Source organism: Pongo pygmaeus, chromosome 7, assembly GCF_028885625.2.
Source record: "Pongo pygmaeus isolate AG05252 chromosome 7, NHGRI_mPonPyg2-v2.0_pri, whole genome shotgun sequence".
In the NCBI taxonomy this organism is placed as follows: Eukaryota; Metazoa; Chordata; class Mammalia; order Primates; family Hominidae; genus Pongo; species Pongo pygmaeus.
The window spans coordinates 132,590,711-132,608,136 of NC_072380.2; the positions used below are offsets into that span (position 1 = coordinate 132,590,711).

Here is a 17,426-nt window from a genome sequence, read left to right on the forward strand (position 1 = left end):
TATTTTTAGTAGAGACGGGGTTTCTTCATGTTGGTCAGGCTGGTCTGGAACTCCTGACCTCAGATGATCTGCCCGCCTCGGCCTCCCAAAGTGCTGGGATTACAGGCATGAGCCACCGTGCCCGGCTCTTCTTATACTTATTATTTGCTTGCCTTAGACAAGTAACTTCACCTCTCCAAGCCTGCATTCTAACGCAAAACAAACACCAATACCCATTTTATGATTTATTGTAATAATTAAAGAGGTAATACCATACCTGAAGTATCTTTAATGCAGCAGATGTCAAAAAGTGGTAGCGGCAATTATTTTCATTTTGTAAGGGAGGATTAAACACATTTAAATAGGACATCACAGGAGCGGAGCTGGATCCCAGGTCTGCCTGATTCCTAGGCCTGCGTTCCTTATTGATTACAACATAAGGCAAACAAGTCGTCTTTGGTGAGAGAGGTTGGGGAAAAAAGAATGTTTAATTTCTCCATGCCCTTCAATGACATGTATAACCTTCACTGTTGACCATTTGGCCAGGTCGTTGAATTATGTTTTGCTCTCTGGCAACTTGGGGTGTGGAACGAACAATAAAAACGCCTTCATACTAATAACCTCCAGGCCTGTCCCCAGGATTCTACAGCATGAGCTTTGTGGGTAAAGAGAGCTCACCAAATTCAGCCTCCAGCAGCACACACAGCTCGGTAACAGCGCCCCGCCCAGATGTTTATATTTTCCTCCATCGGCCCCGCCCCCCGACCACGAGTTGCTCTAGCCACGCCCCCAAGCTCAAGTTTCTGGGGCCGGACTAGCCCAGCGCGTCTGCCTACCCACAGGGATTCCCTCTCCAGCCAATCCAGTCAGAGCAGCGGAGCTGCCCCGAACAAAGATGGCGCGGGAAGCGTCTGTGAGGGCAGGCTGATCCGAGCACCCAAACCCTCGGCGGACAGCGGAGCTAGAGATAGCCGCACGGCCCCAACCATGGAGGAGGGCGGCAGCACTGGCAGTGCTGGCAGTGACAGCAGCACCAGCGGGAGTGGCGGAGCGCAGCAAAGGGAGCTGGAGCGCATGGCTGAGGTCTTGGTCACCGGGGAGCAGCTACGGTAAGGCAAGAGACACAGCGGGTGAGCTCACGATGGCACTGCCAACGCGTGCCCGCTGCAGTGCTGCGCGCACGCGCTCCCTGGCTCGTGGCTTGCGACTCGCGTGGGGCGCCGGGACGGCTGCGGGCGCGTGGATGGTCCTCAGTGCGCCCGCGCTTAGCAGCTGCAGCCCCGGTCCCTGAGGACTCGCTCGCCACGCGGGGCTGCCTGGCAGAAGCCGACGAGCGGGTGGTGCGCGCTGCGCCCTAGCCTGGCTGCTGCAGCCCTGTGCCGGGCAGAGTCCCTGCCACCCACCGCGCTGTCCGTCTTCTCGTGTACCTGGACGCCGCCAGGCCTCCCGGCTGACAGCCTGCGCCTCGTCCGCCAAGAGAGCAAGAGGGGTCGGTGTGGGGTCCCGAGAAGACCCCAGCCCCTCTACTCCTTGATAAGAGGAGCAAGACCAACGATAGCCTTCACTAGGTTTTCCTTTTTGCTGACAAGTCTTCCTTTACTCCCCTGAGCCTCGGTGTTTTACATCTGTAAAACAGGGCTGATTCAAGGGCTTTTGTGGGGTTAAACTGAGATAGCATTTCTGAAACCCTGCACCTATCAGTTAATTGGCACATCGTCCTCAATCATTTGGGTCCGCAAGGGGGCGTGGAGGCACCTTGTCGGGCTGCCTTGAGGCTGTGCCAACTCCCCGGGTTCTCACGTTTTGGGCAGCGGGATCTATGGGGACCCTGGCTGCTGCAAGAATTAAGACTTGCGGCGTCTCACGGAACTTGGGAACAAGGATGACCCCCAGAATCCCCCTTGCCATTCCTATCCCTGTATGGTCTTTCCTCTAGGGCTGTTTGGGAATAGTACTTATGGTCTAACTGGTTCTGCAGCTGCCCTTCGTGTGGTCACAAATCAGTTTGCCAGGAAAAAGAAAACCCAGCTCTGCAGCGTTTGAGCCACAACTTGTACGCAGGCCCCTGTTACTTCTAGTTCTTAGCCTGAATTCCCCAGCTCGTTTTGGTTTCTAAATGTCTGTGTTTCAGGACCTGAAAGAGTGTCTTGCAAAGGTCTCTGAAGGAGACCAATATTGGAAGTCAGAATTAACTGATTTTTAATGTTACAAAAGGCAAATTGCACCTATTGATTCTTTGTTGATTTTTAAAAATATGTGGTCAAAATTAAAGGGAATAAAAACTTCTTTTCCTTCGTCAAAAGTACTTTCTAATGAAACCTGTCAAGCGTGTCCGTGTGAAGAGACCACCAAACAAGCTTTGTGTGAGCAATAAAGCTTTTTAATCACCTGGGTGCAGGTGGACTGAGTCTAAAAAAGGAGTCAGCGAAGGAAGATGGGGAAGGGGTTGCTTTATAGGAGTTGGGTAGATAATGGATAGTGGTTTAAGTTTGTGAGGTGCAGTCCAAGAAGGCGGGGGTGACTTCATAAAGCCCTGTTGTAAAGAGTAGAGTAAGGAAGAAGAGACCTGATATCCCTTGGAGAATAAATGTTGAAGGAGCAGGAGGGTGTCTTGCTGAGAAGATTCAAAGGAGGGGCTACAAAGTAGAAGGTCATCAATATATTGAATAAGGTGAGAAGCAGAGAGGTAGAAAGAAAGTAAATCATGAGAAAGGGCTTGGCTGAAGTAACGAGGGCTGTTCCTGAAGACTTGCAGCAGTACAGCCCAGGTAAGCTGCCGGGACTGATGAGTGTCAGGGTCAGTCCAGGTAAAAGCAAAGAGAGGCTGGGATGAGGGGTGCAGGGGAATAGTGAAAAAGGCATTTTTAAGATCAAGAATGGAACAGTGAGTTTGGAGGAAGGTATTGAGGACAAAAGAGTGTACAGGTTGGGCACCACAGGGTGGATAGGCAAAACAATTTGGTTGATAAGGTGCAGATCCTGAACTAACCTGTAAGACTTGTCCGGTTTGGGGACAGGTAAAATGGGGGAATTGTAAGGAGAGTTTGTAGGCTTTAGAAGCCCAAGCTGTAGCAGGCGAGTGATAACAGGCTTCAGTCCCTTTAAAGCCTGCTGTGGGAAAGAAAGTTTAATTTCTCTGCTCTTTATTACTGGGCCATCTTTTTAAAAGTCTTCTGTTGGATAGGGTTACTTATTTTTTCATTTATTTTACAAATATTAAATTGCATGATGGCTCTTTTTGTCCAGCAAGTACTTTTTCCTTCAAGATGCAGTTTAAATGCCTTTTCCTTGCAGTCCCCAGAGCACTTGTTATTCCCCACTTTTCTAGCGCCTCTCTGCACTGCAGCAGTTTTGAGAGCCATCCTTGTCACGCAGGAATTAGACCTGGGTTTGAATGACTGCTCCACCATTATGTAGGCAAGTGTCAGCATTAAGTTGTTTCAAGGAAGACTTTAAGCTAGACTGAATCTTGGCTTTGCTACTTACTAGTGTGGGACCTTGGACAAGTTATTACGCCAGTAATCCTAGCCCTTTGGAAGACCAAGGCAGGCGGATCCCTTGAGGCCTGGAGTTCGAGACCAGCCTGGCCAACATGGTGAAACCTCATCTCTACTATAAATACAAGAATTAGCCGGGTGTGGTGGTGCACGCTTGTAATCCTAGCTACTTGGGAGGCTGAGGCAAGAGGATTGCTTGAACCTGGGAGGCAGAGGTTGCAGTGAGCCAAGATAGTGCCACTGCACTCCAGCTGGGGCAACAGAGTGAGACTCCATCTCAAAAAAAAGAACGATGGGTAACAATGGAATTTACCTCATAGTGTTACTATGAGTATTAGATGAGTTGCACTTAGGACAGTTTCTGATAGATATGTACTAAGCACCAGGTCAACATTAGCTAAGGTGGAGTTCTGTGACCTTGGACAAGTAAATTCACTTCTCTGAGTCTCTGTTTCCACATTTGAAAAAGACAATGAAGATGAATGTATTTCATGGAGTTGTGAGAATTTGCCCCTGGGCTTCATGTATTAATGAGCATTCATCAAATTGTTCCTGGAATTAATTAGTATTATTGGTCTCTCTGCATCACTGCATGTGACTTCCAGCCAAGCAAGATCGGGCAGGAAGGATTGGGTGGTGGTGAAGAGCGCAGGATATAGAACTAGGCTGCCTGGGTTCTTATTCTGCCTCCACCGTTTATTCTGTAACTTTAGGACAATATGTTTAGCCTCTCTGTGCCTCAGTTTCTTCTTCTACGAAATGTTATTCTGATGACACTTCTTCAGGAGCTCTGTGAGGATTAAATGAGATGCTACATGTAAAAGGCTTAGGAAATGTTAGCCACTTAATTCTACTTTGGAAAATTTTAATCATTGCTCTTTTTTATCTCAACTGTTTTGGCACTGTAACTAGCACATAGTAACTACTCAGTAAGTAGTTAAATGAATATCGTGAATATTCAATATACTTCTGTTAGTACAGAGCAATATAATAGTCAGAATTTAGGAATTAAAGTGGTCGTATGCCTGGTTTCCTAGTTATTGGAGGGTTGGAAGTTCAGTCATTATTGTCACTTTCACAAAGAGTTCTTCTGTCTGCAGGATTGTAAGTGCTTTGCAATATTCAGGCCTCCTGCCTCTAAGTGCTTCACACACTCTCAGTTCCCCTCTGCTTTCTCTCGCTTTGCATTACTTTCTGGGTCATCAGAGATGAGGTAGAGGTGATAAGAGGAAACCAAGGACTGGGATTTGAAATAAAAAATTTAGCCTCTAGGCCCAGTTCTATCAATTTCTTTTTCTTTCTTTAATTGTAGCTATGCCCGCTTGAGCAAGTCACTTAACCTCTCTAGTCCTAAGCATCCTTCCCTACAAAATGGGAACAATAATATCTTCCCACATAAGATTTGTGGTGTTGGATCAAATAGGGTACAACATGGGAAGAAACTTTGTAAAATAAATCAATAAAGCAAGAAGAGTGTTGTTATGACTATTGTAACCTCCAGATGTGAAACTGGGGGCTGGCTCCACAATCCTGACACTTCTTTTTTTGTTTATATTTTGTTTTTTGAGATGGAGTTTCACTCTTGTTGCCCAGGCTGGAGTGCAATGGCACGATCTCGGCTCACCGCAACCTCCGCCTCCCGGGTTCAAGCGATTCTCCTGCCTCAACGTCCCAAGTAGCTGGGATTACAGGCATGCGCCACCATGCCCTATTTTATATTTTTTAAATTTATTTTTCTTGAGGCACAAGAATCACTTCAACCCAGGAGGCGGAGGTTGTAGCTAATTTTGTGTTTTATTTATTCATTTATTTATTTATTTTTAGAAGAGACGAGGTTTCTCCATGTTGGTCAGGCTGGTCTCCAACTCCCGACCTCAAATCCACTCGCCTCAGCCTCCCAAAGTGCTGAGATTACAGGCATGAGCTGCACCCGGCCGATCCTCACACTTTTTTTTTTTTTAAGACAGAGTCTTCGCTCTGTCATCAGGCTGGAGTGCAGTGGCATGATCTCAGCTTACTGCAACCTCCGCCTCCCAGGTTCAAGCGATTCTCCTGCCTCAGCCTCCCGAGTAGGTGGGATTATAGGTGCGCGCCACCACGCCCAGGTAATTTTTTTTTTTTTTTTTTGTACTTTTAGTAGAGACAGAGTTTCACCATGTTGGCCAGAATGGTCTCGATCTCTTGACCTTGTGATCCGCCCGCCTCAGCCTCCCAAAGTGCTGGGATTATAGGCGTGAGCCACCGTGCCCGGCCAATCCTCACACTTTTTAAAGGGCAGTTGGTTGTATAAGGACAAGAAATTAACTAACAGACCTAAAAATATCTCTTGCTTCCTTTTTCAGCTTAACTGCAGGACCCTTTGTTTAATTTTCTTCATGTTTTTCCCTTGTCATAAAAGATTTGACTTCCTTCCCCCAATGAATTTCTATTTTTGCATCTTAAAGATGCATTTGGGGCCAGGCGCAGTGGCTTAACACCTGTAATCCCAGTAGTTTGGGAGGCCAAGGCGGGCAGATCACCTGAGGTCAGGAGTTCAAGACCAGCCTGACCAACATGGAGAAACCCCATCTCTACTAAAAATACAAAATTAGCCAGGCGTGGTGGCACATGCCTGTAATGTCAGCTACTCGAGGGTCTAAGGCAGGAGAATTGCTTGAACCTGGGAGGCAGAGGTTGTAGTGAGCCGAGATTACGCCATTGCACTCCAACCTGGGCAACAAGAGCAAAACTCCATCTCAAAAAAAAAAAAAAAAATGTATTTGGATACTACTTCACAGCCCCCAGGATGGGTATAACAAAAAAGACAGTCACAAGTGTTTCTGAGGATGTGGAGAAATTGTGGAGAAATTAGAACCCCTACACACTACTTGGTGGGAATGTAAAATGGTACAGCCACTTTGGAAAAATATTTGGCAGCTCCTCAAATATTAAACATAGAGTTATCATATGACCTAGAAATTCTGCTTTTAGGTATATACCCAGGAGAAATTAGAAAACATGTCTACATAAAAACTTGTACATGAATGTTCATAGCAGTATAATTCATAATAATCAAAAACAGGGCTGAGTACAGTGGCTCACGCCTGTTAATCCCAGCACTTTGGGAGGCTGAGGTGGGTGGATCGCCTGAGGTCAGGAGTTCCAGACCAGCCTGAACAACATGGAGAAACCCTATCTCTAATAAAAATACAAAAATTATCTGTGCGTGGTGGTACATGCCTGTAGTCCCATCTACTCAGAAGGCTGAGACACAAGAATAGCTTGAACCCAGGAGGCAGAGGTTGCAGTGAGCTGAGATTGCACCATGACACTCCAGCCTGGGTGACAGAGCAAGATTCTGTCTTAAATAAATAAATAATCAAGGGCCGGGCACAGGGGCTCAAGCCTATAACCAGCACTTTGGGAGGCCAGGTGGGTGGATCACCTGAGGTTGGGAGTTCAAGACCAGCCTGACCAACATGGAGAAACCCTGTCTCTACTAAAAATACAAAATTAGCTGGGCATGGTGGCACATGCCTGTAATCCCAACTACTTGGGAGGCTGAGGAAGGAGAATCACTTGAACCCGGGAGGCAGAGGTTGCGGTGAGCTGAAATTGTACCATTGCACTCCAGCCTGGGCAACTAGAGTGAAACTCTGTCTCAAAAATAAATAAATGAATAATCAAAAATGGAAACAGCTCAAATATCTATTAACTGATAAATGGATAAACAAAATGTGGTATATCCATATAATGGAACATTATTCAGCAATAAAAAGGATTGGCCAGAGAATGCAATGACATTTATTTATTTATATATTTATTTTTTGAGACGGAATCTCACTCCACAGTGGCTCATGCCTGTAATCCCAGCACTTTGGGAGGCTGAGGCGGGTGGATAATGAGGTCAGGCGTTCAAGACCAGCCTGGCCAAGATGGTGAAACCTCGTCTCTACTAAAAATACAAAAATTAGCCGGGCACAGTGGCAGGTGCCTATAGTCCTAGCTACTCGGGAAGCTGAGGCAGAAAAATTGCTTGAACCCGGATGGCAGAGGTTGCAGTGAGCTGAGATTGTGCCACTGCACTCCAGCCTGCGTGACAGAGCGGGACTCCGTCTCAAAATAAAGTAAAATAAAATAAAATAACATAAAGAAGCCCAACAATATCACTATTCTCTTTCTAGCAATGGTAGCAATTGTAATAATAACAATAACACTTTCATGGCACCTATTACCTGGTAAGGACTCTTCTAAGCACTTTATGTATGGTAATGCCTTTAATCTTTATAGCAACTCTATGTAGCAGATACCTTTATTACTTGTATTTTGTAGATTAAAAAATTGAGGAAAAGATCATTTAAACCAACAGGCCATAGATTATTCAGCCAGAAAATTACGGTAGAGTTGAGGGTTTCTGCTCTTAAGCAGTATGATAAGCTACAATACTGTTCCCAACTAGTGACTTACAGGGTTAAAAAAAATGTAACACTAAAACAACTTTAAAACAGAATCATGTATATGAGAATATCACATTGCAGTGTGACAACTTTGGTAAACAAAAAAGTAAGACAAGTAGCTTTTCCATTCTGCTGGGGAGAATCTGATTTATTCCTGTGAGTATTTATATTTTGACAAGATAGGATTGTCACTTTCTCTACTAAATATTAAACTCAATCTTTCCTGACATGTGGTTTTGAAAAGTGAATTTGGACTCCACAGATTCAGAATTTGTAACCATTTTAATGGGAAGATAAATTGCAGTTCTATTTTGCCATCTGTGAGAATGGGAGTAGGGTAAGGAAGAGAATTAAGAATGTATAATAAAGGGAATGCTTAAATAGAGAGAAAATGCATTAATCATTAATTTCACTTTAATTCATTTAATTTCATTAATTCATAATTAATTTCACTTTTGCTCCTCTACCAAGATGAAGTGTGCTAATTACAACAATCTTATCCAATCACTAAGGCTGACTTCCCAAAAGCAACTTACTAGACTATGAGTTTAGTTAGCTAAGTTGGAGGAAATGCAGTTCTTTCAAATTGTTTGTCACCTTTGCCTTTTTTCTATAACAGGCTGCCTTTCAGGCTCTTCCAGGCTTGCTATTGTCTTTTTAATAAAAACGTCTTTAATAAATATTGAATTGCTTTCCTGAATTTACTTTGCAAATGTTAATGCAGTTTTCAGAAAAAAGGTAAAAACAGGCCAGGTATGGTGGGTCAGGCCTGTAATCCTAGCACTCTGGGAGGCCGAGGTGGGCAGATCACTTGAGGTGAGAAGTTCCAGACCAGCCTGGCCAACATAGTGAAATCCCGTCTCTGCTAAAAATACAAAAAAATTAGCGCTGGTGGTGGTGCATGCTTGCAGTCCCAGCTACTCTGGAGGCTGAGGCAGGAGAATCACTTGAACCAGGAAGGCAGAGGTTGCAGTGAGCTGAGATGGCACCACTGCACTCCAGCCTGGGAGACACAGTGAGACTCTGTCTCAAAAAAAAAAAAAGAAAAAAAAAAAAGGTAAAATCAGCCATTGAACCAAAGATCAAGCTCTAATAAATCGAATATGAGATAAGGAATTTAGAGCATACACAACAGGAAAAGGAGAAATAATTCATTTTATTCAAGTAGGCACCTAAGGAACTTTACGGTTGGTATAAGAATATCTTAGGGGGTGTCCCTTAGAAGCTAGGATTGAAATTTTCTTCTCCTAAACAGCAGAGAGGTATCCTGGAGTCAGGAAATTACTGCCTATACAGATTTTTGAAAAAGAAGGGCTTTAGGAAATGAAGAGTCCCTGTATTTGGAGTCAATGGTCAAGAGCCTAATTCATGTAGAATGTTTATTCTATTTTTATTTATTTATTTATTTATTTTTGAGATAGGGTCTCACTCTGTCACCTAGGTGGTGTGCAGTGGTGCAATCTCGGCTCACTGCAACCTCTGCCTCCCAGGTTCAAGTGATTCTCCTGCCTCAGCGTCCTGAGTAGCTGGGATTACAGGCAAGTGCCACTGCGCCCGGCTAATTTTTTAATTTTTAGTAGAGATGGGGTTTCTCCACGTTGGCCAGGCTTGTCTTGAACTCCTGACCTCAGGTTTTCTACCCGCCTCGGCCTCCCAAAATGCTGGGATTATAGGGATGAGCCACTGCGCTCGGCCTTGTAATTACTTTTCTAAAAGGCCATTGCTGATGTAAGTTATGGCTTCCATCAGCTTTGGAATCAATAAAACTGAAAATAAGTTAAATAAACCTCAAGAGAAGAGAATGCAAGGTGAAGGAAGGTCATTCTTCTGTCCTGTTGTGTTATTTCTTTCTTTTTTAATTTGTTTTTAAATTTTAGAAAAAAATACATTGTTTTATATCTTTTTTTATTATTTATTTTTATTTTTATTTTTTTAGACAGGGTCTCACTCTTGTCACCCAGGTGCAGTGGCATGAACCTGGCTCACTTCAACCTCTGGGTCCCGGGCTCTTGTGATCCTTCCACCTCAACCTCCCAAGAGTCTGAGACTCAAGTATCTGAGACTCAGGCACATACCACCACACCCGGCTAATTTTTGTATTTTTTGTAGAGATGGGGTCTTGCCATGTTGCGCAGGCTGATCTCAAACTCCTGGACTCCAGCAATCCTCCCACCTCAGCCTCCCAAAGTGCTGATATTAGAGGCCATCAGCACCAGCTTCCTGTCCTGTTCTTTCTAGTTTTCATTTGAGTCAGGAGTTCATTTTCCCTTAATTAGTGGCCCTTAAATGGTTGGTTTCCATGAGTTTAGTGATTAGGAAATGACAAAGGAAAGAACAATCGGTCCCATTTTCTACACGGTAATTATACTTTTCCGTGTTCCATTATCTACCAAGGAGAGGTGGGTACCAAATCTGAGATCCTTGTTCTAGTATTATCAGCCTTAACTAAACTTAGAAGTTTATGGCAGTGATTGTTTCTATGTATCTTTAGATACATGGGTGACACAGTGAAGATGGAGTTGGGGAGAGGATTTAGTGGGACAGACAGCATGCTTGCAGGGTGGTACCTTCAGGATCAACTTGAGCTATTTTCATCAGGGCGGGCTGCAGAGAATCACTTTTTGGTAGCTTTACAAATATTTGTGAGGTTGGATGGGGAGATGAGGAGAGAAAACACACCCTGCAGTATGAGACAAGATATGCTTTAGGGCCGGGCTTGGTGGCTCACGCCTGTAATCCCAGCACTTTGGGAGGCCGAGGCGGGTGGATCACAAGGTCAGCAGATCAAGACCATCCTGGCTAACACGGTGAAACCCCGTCTCTACTAAAAATACAAAAAAATTAGCCGGGTGTGGTGGCAGATGCCTCTAGTCCCAGCTACTCAGGAGACTGAGGCAGGAGAAATGCCGTGAACCCAGGAGGCAGAGGTTGCAGTGAGCCGAGATCACGCCACTGCACTCCAGCCTGGGCAACAGAGCAAGACTCCGTCTAAAAAAAAAAAAAAAAAAAATGAATGATATGCTTTAGTATTCCCACTTTTCAGATAACAGCTGTTGGTAGGGTGTAGCAAAAGGGAACAAATGTCATGGCCTCTAGCTTGGGGAAGCCCGTGGCAGCTGCAGAGGAGGAGGTAGGTAGCAGCTGAGGGAGGCTCAAGGCTCAGGTCTTTCCACCTATAACTCTCAGGCTGCTACTTATAGATCTGTTTGATTGTGTTTGTTTGCTTGGATCCTTGTGTCCTCCTATCTCCCTGCAATACTTTTACCTACAGATTTTGGGTTCTGATATTTACCTGGAAGCTCTGTTTACTGAGCAAGCCTTGGGCCAGTACGTATCTATGTCTTGGCCTTGTTTAGATCATCCCCCTCTATGAGGCTCTCCTTTGAGTGGTTAAACTATTACAGCTATAGAGAACCGAACCTTGTCCCTTGTGTGCAGAGCAGGCAGGATTCAGAAGGACTAGTCCTAGCACAGTACGCTCAGTAGCTACTCTGACCTTGACTTAAGGTGTAAGAAACAAATGAACATTCTCATGGCCATTCTCTCATTGCATGCCACCATAGTTTCATTAGAGTTAGGTTACAGTTAGAGTGAGACGAAGTTTCTCTGTTGCCCAGCCTGAATTGCAATGGCGCGATCTTGGCTCACTGCAACCGCTGGCTCCCAGGTTCAAGTGATTCTCCTGCCTCAGCCTCCCCAGTAGCTGGGACTACCGGCATGCACCAACACACCTCGCTAATTTCTGTATTTTCAGTAGAGACGGGGTTTCACCATATTGGCCAGGCTGGTCTCAAACTCCTGACCTCAAGTGATCTGCCCGCCTCGGCCTCCCAAAGTGCTGGGATTACAGGCATGAGCCACTGCACCTGGCCAGTTGCATTTTATTATGTATGAAGTTTGACTAACATCTAACAAATATTGAAATTCTGGAGGAATACTATGTGAGTCGTGAGTGGTGTCCGAAAACAAAGAAGATAGTGTAGAGGGGGAACAGTGTAGAAATAAAGAATTATTTGCTGGTTTAAGGACAACCAATATGAGAAAAGGCAATTTATAAAGAAAAAAAATACTTTTAAAGGATTGGCTTTTTCTTTTTTTCATGTTGAAGGATTGAGCACATATTTCTATGGAGGATCTTGAGTTAGTTTGCTACTTAAAATGCAAGTTCCTTATACAGATAAGGTTTGTGTCCTATTTCCAAACACATATAATGAGTGTAGTAAAGAAGGAATTTCTTTTTTTGTTTTTCTTTTTTGGAGACAGAGTCTCTCTCTGTTGCTCAGGCTGGGGTGTGGTGGCGTGATTGCAACCTCTGCTTCGAGGGTTTAAGCTCACTGCAACCTCCGCTTCCAGGGTTCAAGCTCACTGCAACTTCTGCTTCTAAGGTTCAAGCAATTCTTGTGCCTCAGCCTCCTTAGTAGCTGGGACTACAGGCGTGCACCACCATGCCCAGCTAATTTTTTGTATCTTAGTAGAGATGAGGTTTTACCATGTTGTCCAGGCTGGTCTCGAACTTTTGAGCTCAGGCAATCGGCCCGTCTTGGATTATAGGCGTGAGCTACCTTGCCTGGCCTGAATTTCTTGATTTGAAGAACTATTGTTTTGCTTCTTAGTTTCTTTCTCCTTTCCCAAAGGGAAGGAGAATGGGGTAACCTTGGACCCTCTTTTCACTGAATTTTTTTAAAGCACTACTTATTTTTTACTCTTTAACTTTTCTATATATGAAAGTGACGTACACAGAATATATTCACTGCAAAAAGTGGGGTTTATTCCCTGTAGTGGTATATGACTGTGTTCTACACTGAAGTGTGAAATGCCCCTTAATCATCTTAAGTTATAGTGTGGTTGATAAAATAAGACTATACCAAAGCTCTTCCTATTTTGTTCTGAGGAACTGACAATAATAAAACTGTTTAGGGATATGGTTTTGAGGGAATTACCTAATGTATGACTCTGATTCATTTTCCTTCACATTGCCGATCACATTCTACAAACCAGTCATCAATAAAATAAATTCTAACAGTAGAAACAAATTCTCCTGTTATACAGTGAGCATAGCCTAAATCATCTTGAGAGAGGATTAGCAGGCCTTGACGCCACGATAAGGAACATTTTTCATCTTGCTATACTTGAAGAGCCAGAAGCCATCACATAATATCTAAAGACATCCCAGTATAAGCAATAGGAGTGAGCTAGTTTTTCCTCTAACATTGTATTATGAAAAATTTCAAATGTACAGAAAAGTTTAAATAATTTTACAGTGAACACTCATGTCCACCACTTAAGATTCCACAATTAACATTTCACTGTATTGCTTTATCACATAACTATCCATCTAGCTCTCCCTCTATCCATCCATCAATTAATTCATCTTTTTTTGGAAAGTATTTCAGAGTACGTTGTAGACAATAATACACTTTTCCTAAAACCTTCAGCCCTCAGTGTGCTAACTAGTATTCACTATTTGCTTTTGGTTCTTTTTTTCAGAGATAAAATTTATATAGAATAAAATATACCATTTGATGAATATTGGCTAAGGCAATTGCAAATCTATGCAACCCAAATCCCTATCCAGATATTTTTTAATGCTTTTGACTGCAAGAAACAGACAATCAACTTAAACTTATTGCCTCCTATAAGTGGAAGTTCAGGAGATACAATGCCTTACAATTTAATTCATTCTCTGCAATTCTTTTGGTTCTCTCTTGTAGCTCCTTCATGTGCCAGCTCTTTTATTGGTTGGCTTCATCTTCCAGCCAGTGGTAGAACAGGAATTTCAGGCCTCATATGGCTTATAATAATGTCTGGGAGAAGGAGAAGAAGCATTTCCATTCAGGATTCCAATCACAAGTCCTGAGGTTCACCCTGATTTCACTGGTTAGGTCACATGCCTATTCCTGAGTCGGTGGGATTGTAGCCAGGGGAGGGGAATGACACAAGCCAAGGAGGCATCTCCCCCAATACACACACACAGACACACACACACACATACATATACACACAGATACACACACACAGACACACACATACACACATAGACACATACAGGAGTCACTCCACGATTCACGCACAACCCTATTCTACCACTTCCAGAAAAACTGCGCTGGTTAATATAATTTTCTACTATTTTGAGAAAGGGAAAAACCCACTAGTACATGTTGTTTTGAGAAAAAGAAAAATAGTGTCACAAATTAGAAAATACTCCAGTGAAAAGACAATCTTTTATTTCTTTGCAAATGTAAAACTACGATGCAGGAGGTCAACACTGTGATAGTAATCCTTAAATTTATAATAGGCAACTATATTTCAGCTAATTTTATGAGAATTTCTTTTAAACAAACCTTATTTTTGGCAAATGATACCATTTCTTCACTTGCTCAGCTCACATTTACTCAGTGCCTGCTATTTGTCGGGCATCTCAGTACTAGCTGTGAGAGATACCAAGTGAAATAAGAGAAGGTTCTCATTCTTGAGCAGCTCAAAATATATCCTGCCCAGTTTTACCAAGTGTGTGTACTAAGTGGAATTCATGACCTAAAACCACATTATATTAAAGACTATGGAGAAATGGTTATGTGTTTTTACCAGTCCCTTCCCCTTCCCCTCCCCGCTCCCCTCCCATCCCCCGTCCCCTCCCCTCCCCTCCCTTCCCCTTCCCTTCTCTTATTTCTGGAGTTTTACTCACTCTGTCACCCGGGCTGGAGTTCAGTGGTGTAATCTCAGCTCGCTACAACCTCCGCCTCCAGGGTTCAAGTGATTCTCCTGCTTCAGCCTACCAAGTAGCTGTGATTACAGGCATGCAACACCACGCCCAGCTAATTTTTTCATTTTTAGTAGAGATGGGGTTTCACCATGTTGGCCAGGCTGGTCTCTAACCCCTGACCTGACCTCAAGTGATCCTCCCGCCTCAGCCTCCCCAAGTGCTAGGATTACAGGTGTGAGCCACCGCGGCTGTTTTTGTTTTCTCTTCTTTCTTTGTTTTGTTTATTGGACACATGGTCTTGCTCTGTCACCCGGGCTGAAGTGCAGGGGCATGATCACAGCACACTGTAGCCTTAACCCTACCCACTCAAGTGAGCCTCCCGCCTCAGCCTCTGAGTAGCTGGGACTACAGGTGTGTGCCAACACACCTGGCTAATTTTTTTTTATTTTTAGTAGAGTCGACGTCTCACTGTATTGCTCAAGCTGTTCTCAAACTCCTGGGTTCAAGTAATCCTCCCGCCTTGGCTTCCCAAAGTGTTGGAATTACAAAGGTGAACCACTGTACTGGGCCTCATTTATTTTTTTTTACTACAGCAATTAATTTAAAATGTTATTTGTTTTATTAGAAAGAGAACAAAGAGAACACAACATCATATTTTTCTCCTTCTAGGAGAAAGAACTCCTCCAAATAGAATAACCAAATGATGCCACACTCGTACGTAACTACGTTTCTTCTGAAATTATACTGCATCCTTAGAATTATGATACTATACTATTAGAATTGTCAGACATCAAGCCCTCCCCTCCCTTTAGCTCTCGACTTGGCAGAAGTGTCGAAAAGCTATAGAAAAGATTGGATTGTACATTTTGAAGCCAAAAGTTGACTCAACAGTGGCATAAAGGGCTCTGTCTTCCTGTTGAATTCTGGGCAGAATTTTTCTCAGTGCCTCATTACTAGTTTGATAAACAGTCAACAATCAACAATCTTGATTGATAAACAAGAATTCTTTATCCAAGGCTGGCAGGGTGGCTCATGCCTGTAATCCCAGCACTTTGGGAGGCCGAGGCAGGCAGATGGCTTGAGGCCAGGAGTTTGAGACCAGCTTGGCCAATATGGTGAAACCCCGTCTCTACTAAAAATATAAAAATTAGCCGGGTGTGGTGGTGCACGCCTGTAGTCCCAGCTACTCAGGAGGCTGAGGCAGAAGAATTGCTTGAACCTGGGAGGTAGAGGTTGCAGTGAGCAGAGATTACGCCATTGCACTTCAGCCTGGGTGACAGAGCAAGACTCTGTCTCAGAAAAAAAAAAAAAAAAGACTTCTTTATCTGTTCATTTGTATTTGTCCTGAGGTAAAATCAATTTTATGAAGGAGTGTATATCACATAGGAGTGGGAGTTGGGAGGATGCCTGGGCGGAAAAGGGCAAAAGCACATATTATGGAAATCTCATGTCTCATACATTATTCATATAATGAATTTATTTAAAAGTTTGTACACAATAACTTTAATAAATATATTGATGATAATTCAATAGATATAAAAACTGAGAAACATTAAAATGAGGTTATTCAAAATCTAAGGGTGGAGGAGTTAGGGAGTATTGAAGATGTTATCAGGCATCCTTGGCAAAGAAGGACACTGAAAAAAGGAAGTCATACTTCTAACACAAGGGAAGATAACTGTCTTAGAAACTTCCACAGAAGCTGGGTGTGGTGACTCACGTCTGTGATCCCAGCCCTTTGGGAGGCTGAGGTGGGAAGATGGCTTGAGCCTAGGAGTTTCAGACCAGCCTGGGCAACATTGGGAGACCCCATCTCTACAGAAATTTAAAAAATTAGCCAGGTGTGTTAGTGCATACCTGTGATCTGAGCTACTCGGGAGGCTAAGGTGGGAGGATCACTTAAGCCCAGGAGGTGGAGACTGCAGTGAGCCATGTTCTGGCTACTGCACTCCAGCCTGGGTGACAGAGCGAGAGCTTGTCTCAGAAAAGAAAAAAGAGGAGAGGAGAAGAGAGGGGAGGGGAGAGGAGGGGTGGAGAGGGGATGGGAGGGGAGGGAAGGGAAGGGGAGGGGAGGGGAAGACGGGGAGGGGAGGGGAGAGGAGAGGAGGACAGGGGAGAGGAGTGGAGAAGGGAAAGGAGTGCAGGGCAAGGGGGCTTAAGACCATAAACCTAGAATAAGTGATAAAGAGCCTATGTTGTGGGAAACCAGGCCAGAATTGACCCTTTAGCTTCTGGGTTGCCCCTCTGACCTAACAAGCTTGTGGCAGTAGCTCAGTACAGTATGAAGATCTTCTCATGACTTTTAGATGAATTTGGGACAAAAAGTTAGAGGTGATGATAATCATTGTAGAGGAGGGTGATCAAGGTGTCTTTTTTGTTGTTGTTTTGTTTTGTTTTGTGTTTTTAGACAGAGTCCCACTCTGTTGCCCAGGCTGGAGGGCAGTGGTGCAATCTTGGCTCACTGGGACATCTGCCTCCTGGGTTCAAGTGATTCTTGTGCCTCCGCCTCCTGAGAAGCTGGGATTACAGGCATGGGCCACTACACCCAGCTATTTCGGGTCGAGACAAAGATTCCCAGGCTGATCTCAAACTCCTGACCTGAAGTGATCCACTTACCTTCACCTCTGAAAGTGCTGGGATTACAGGTGTGAGCCATTACGCCTGGCAAGGTGTCCATTTTTATATGAGTTTTTTGTTTGTTTGGTTGGTTGGTTGTTGTTGTTGTTGTTGTTTGAGACAGGGTCTCACTCTGTCACCCAGGCTGGAGTGCAGTGGCACAATCTTGGCTCACTGCAACCTCCCTCTCCCAGG

At 44.0% G+C, this 17,426-nt stretch overlaps 1 protein-coding gene across 3 annotated transcripts in view; it reads left to right on the top strand.

The window, feature by feature from the left end:
• Positions 1-794: 794 nt before the first annotated feature.
• DEPTOR (DEP domain containing MTOR interacting protein) overlaps positions 795-17,426 on the top strand; it is a 186,230-nt gene continuing 169,598 nt past the window's right edge. Inside the window, exon 1 of one of the 3 annotated variants that reach the window (XM_054498937.2) lies at positions 795-1,088. In XM_054498937.2, coding sequence (XP_054354912.1) covers positions 967-1,088 — 122 coding nt within the window. In that variant the 5' untranslated portion in view covers positions 795-966. The remainder of the gene's footprint in view (positions 1,089-17,426) is intronic. The other 2 variants (XM_054498936.2, XM_063669041.1) reach the window with 2 other exon arrangements.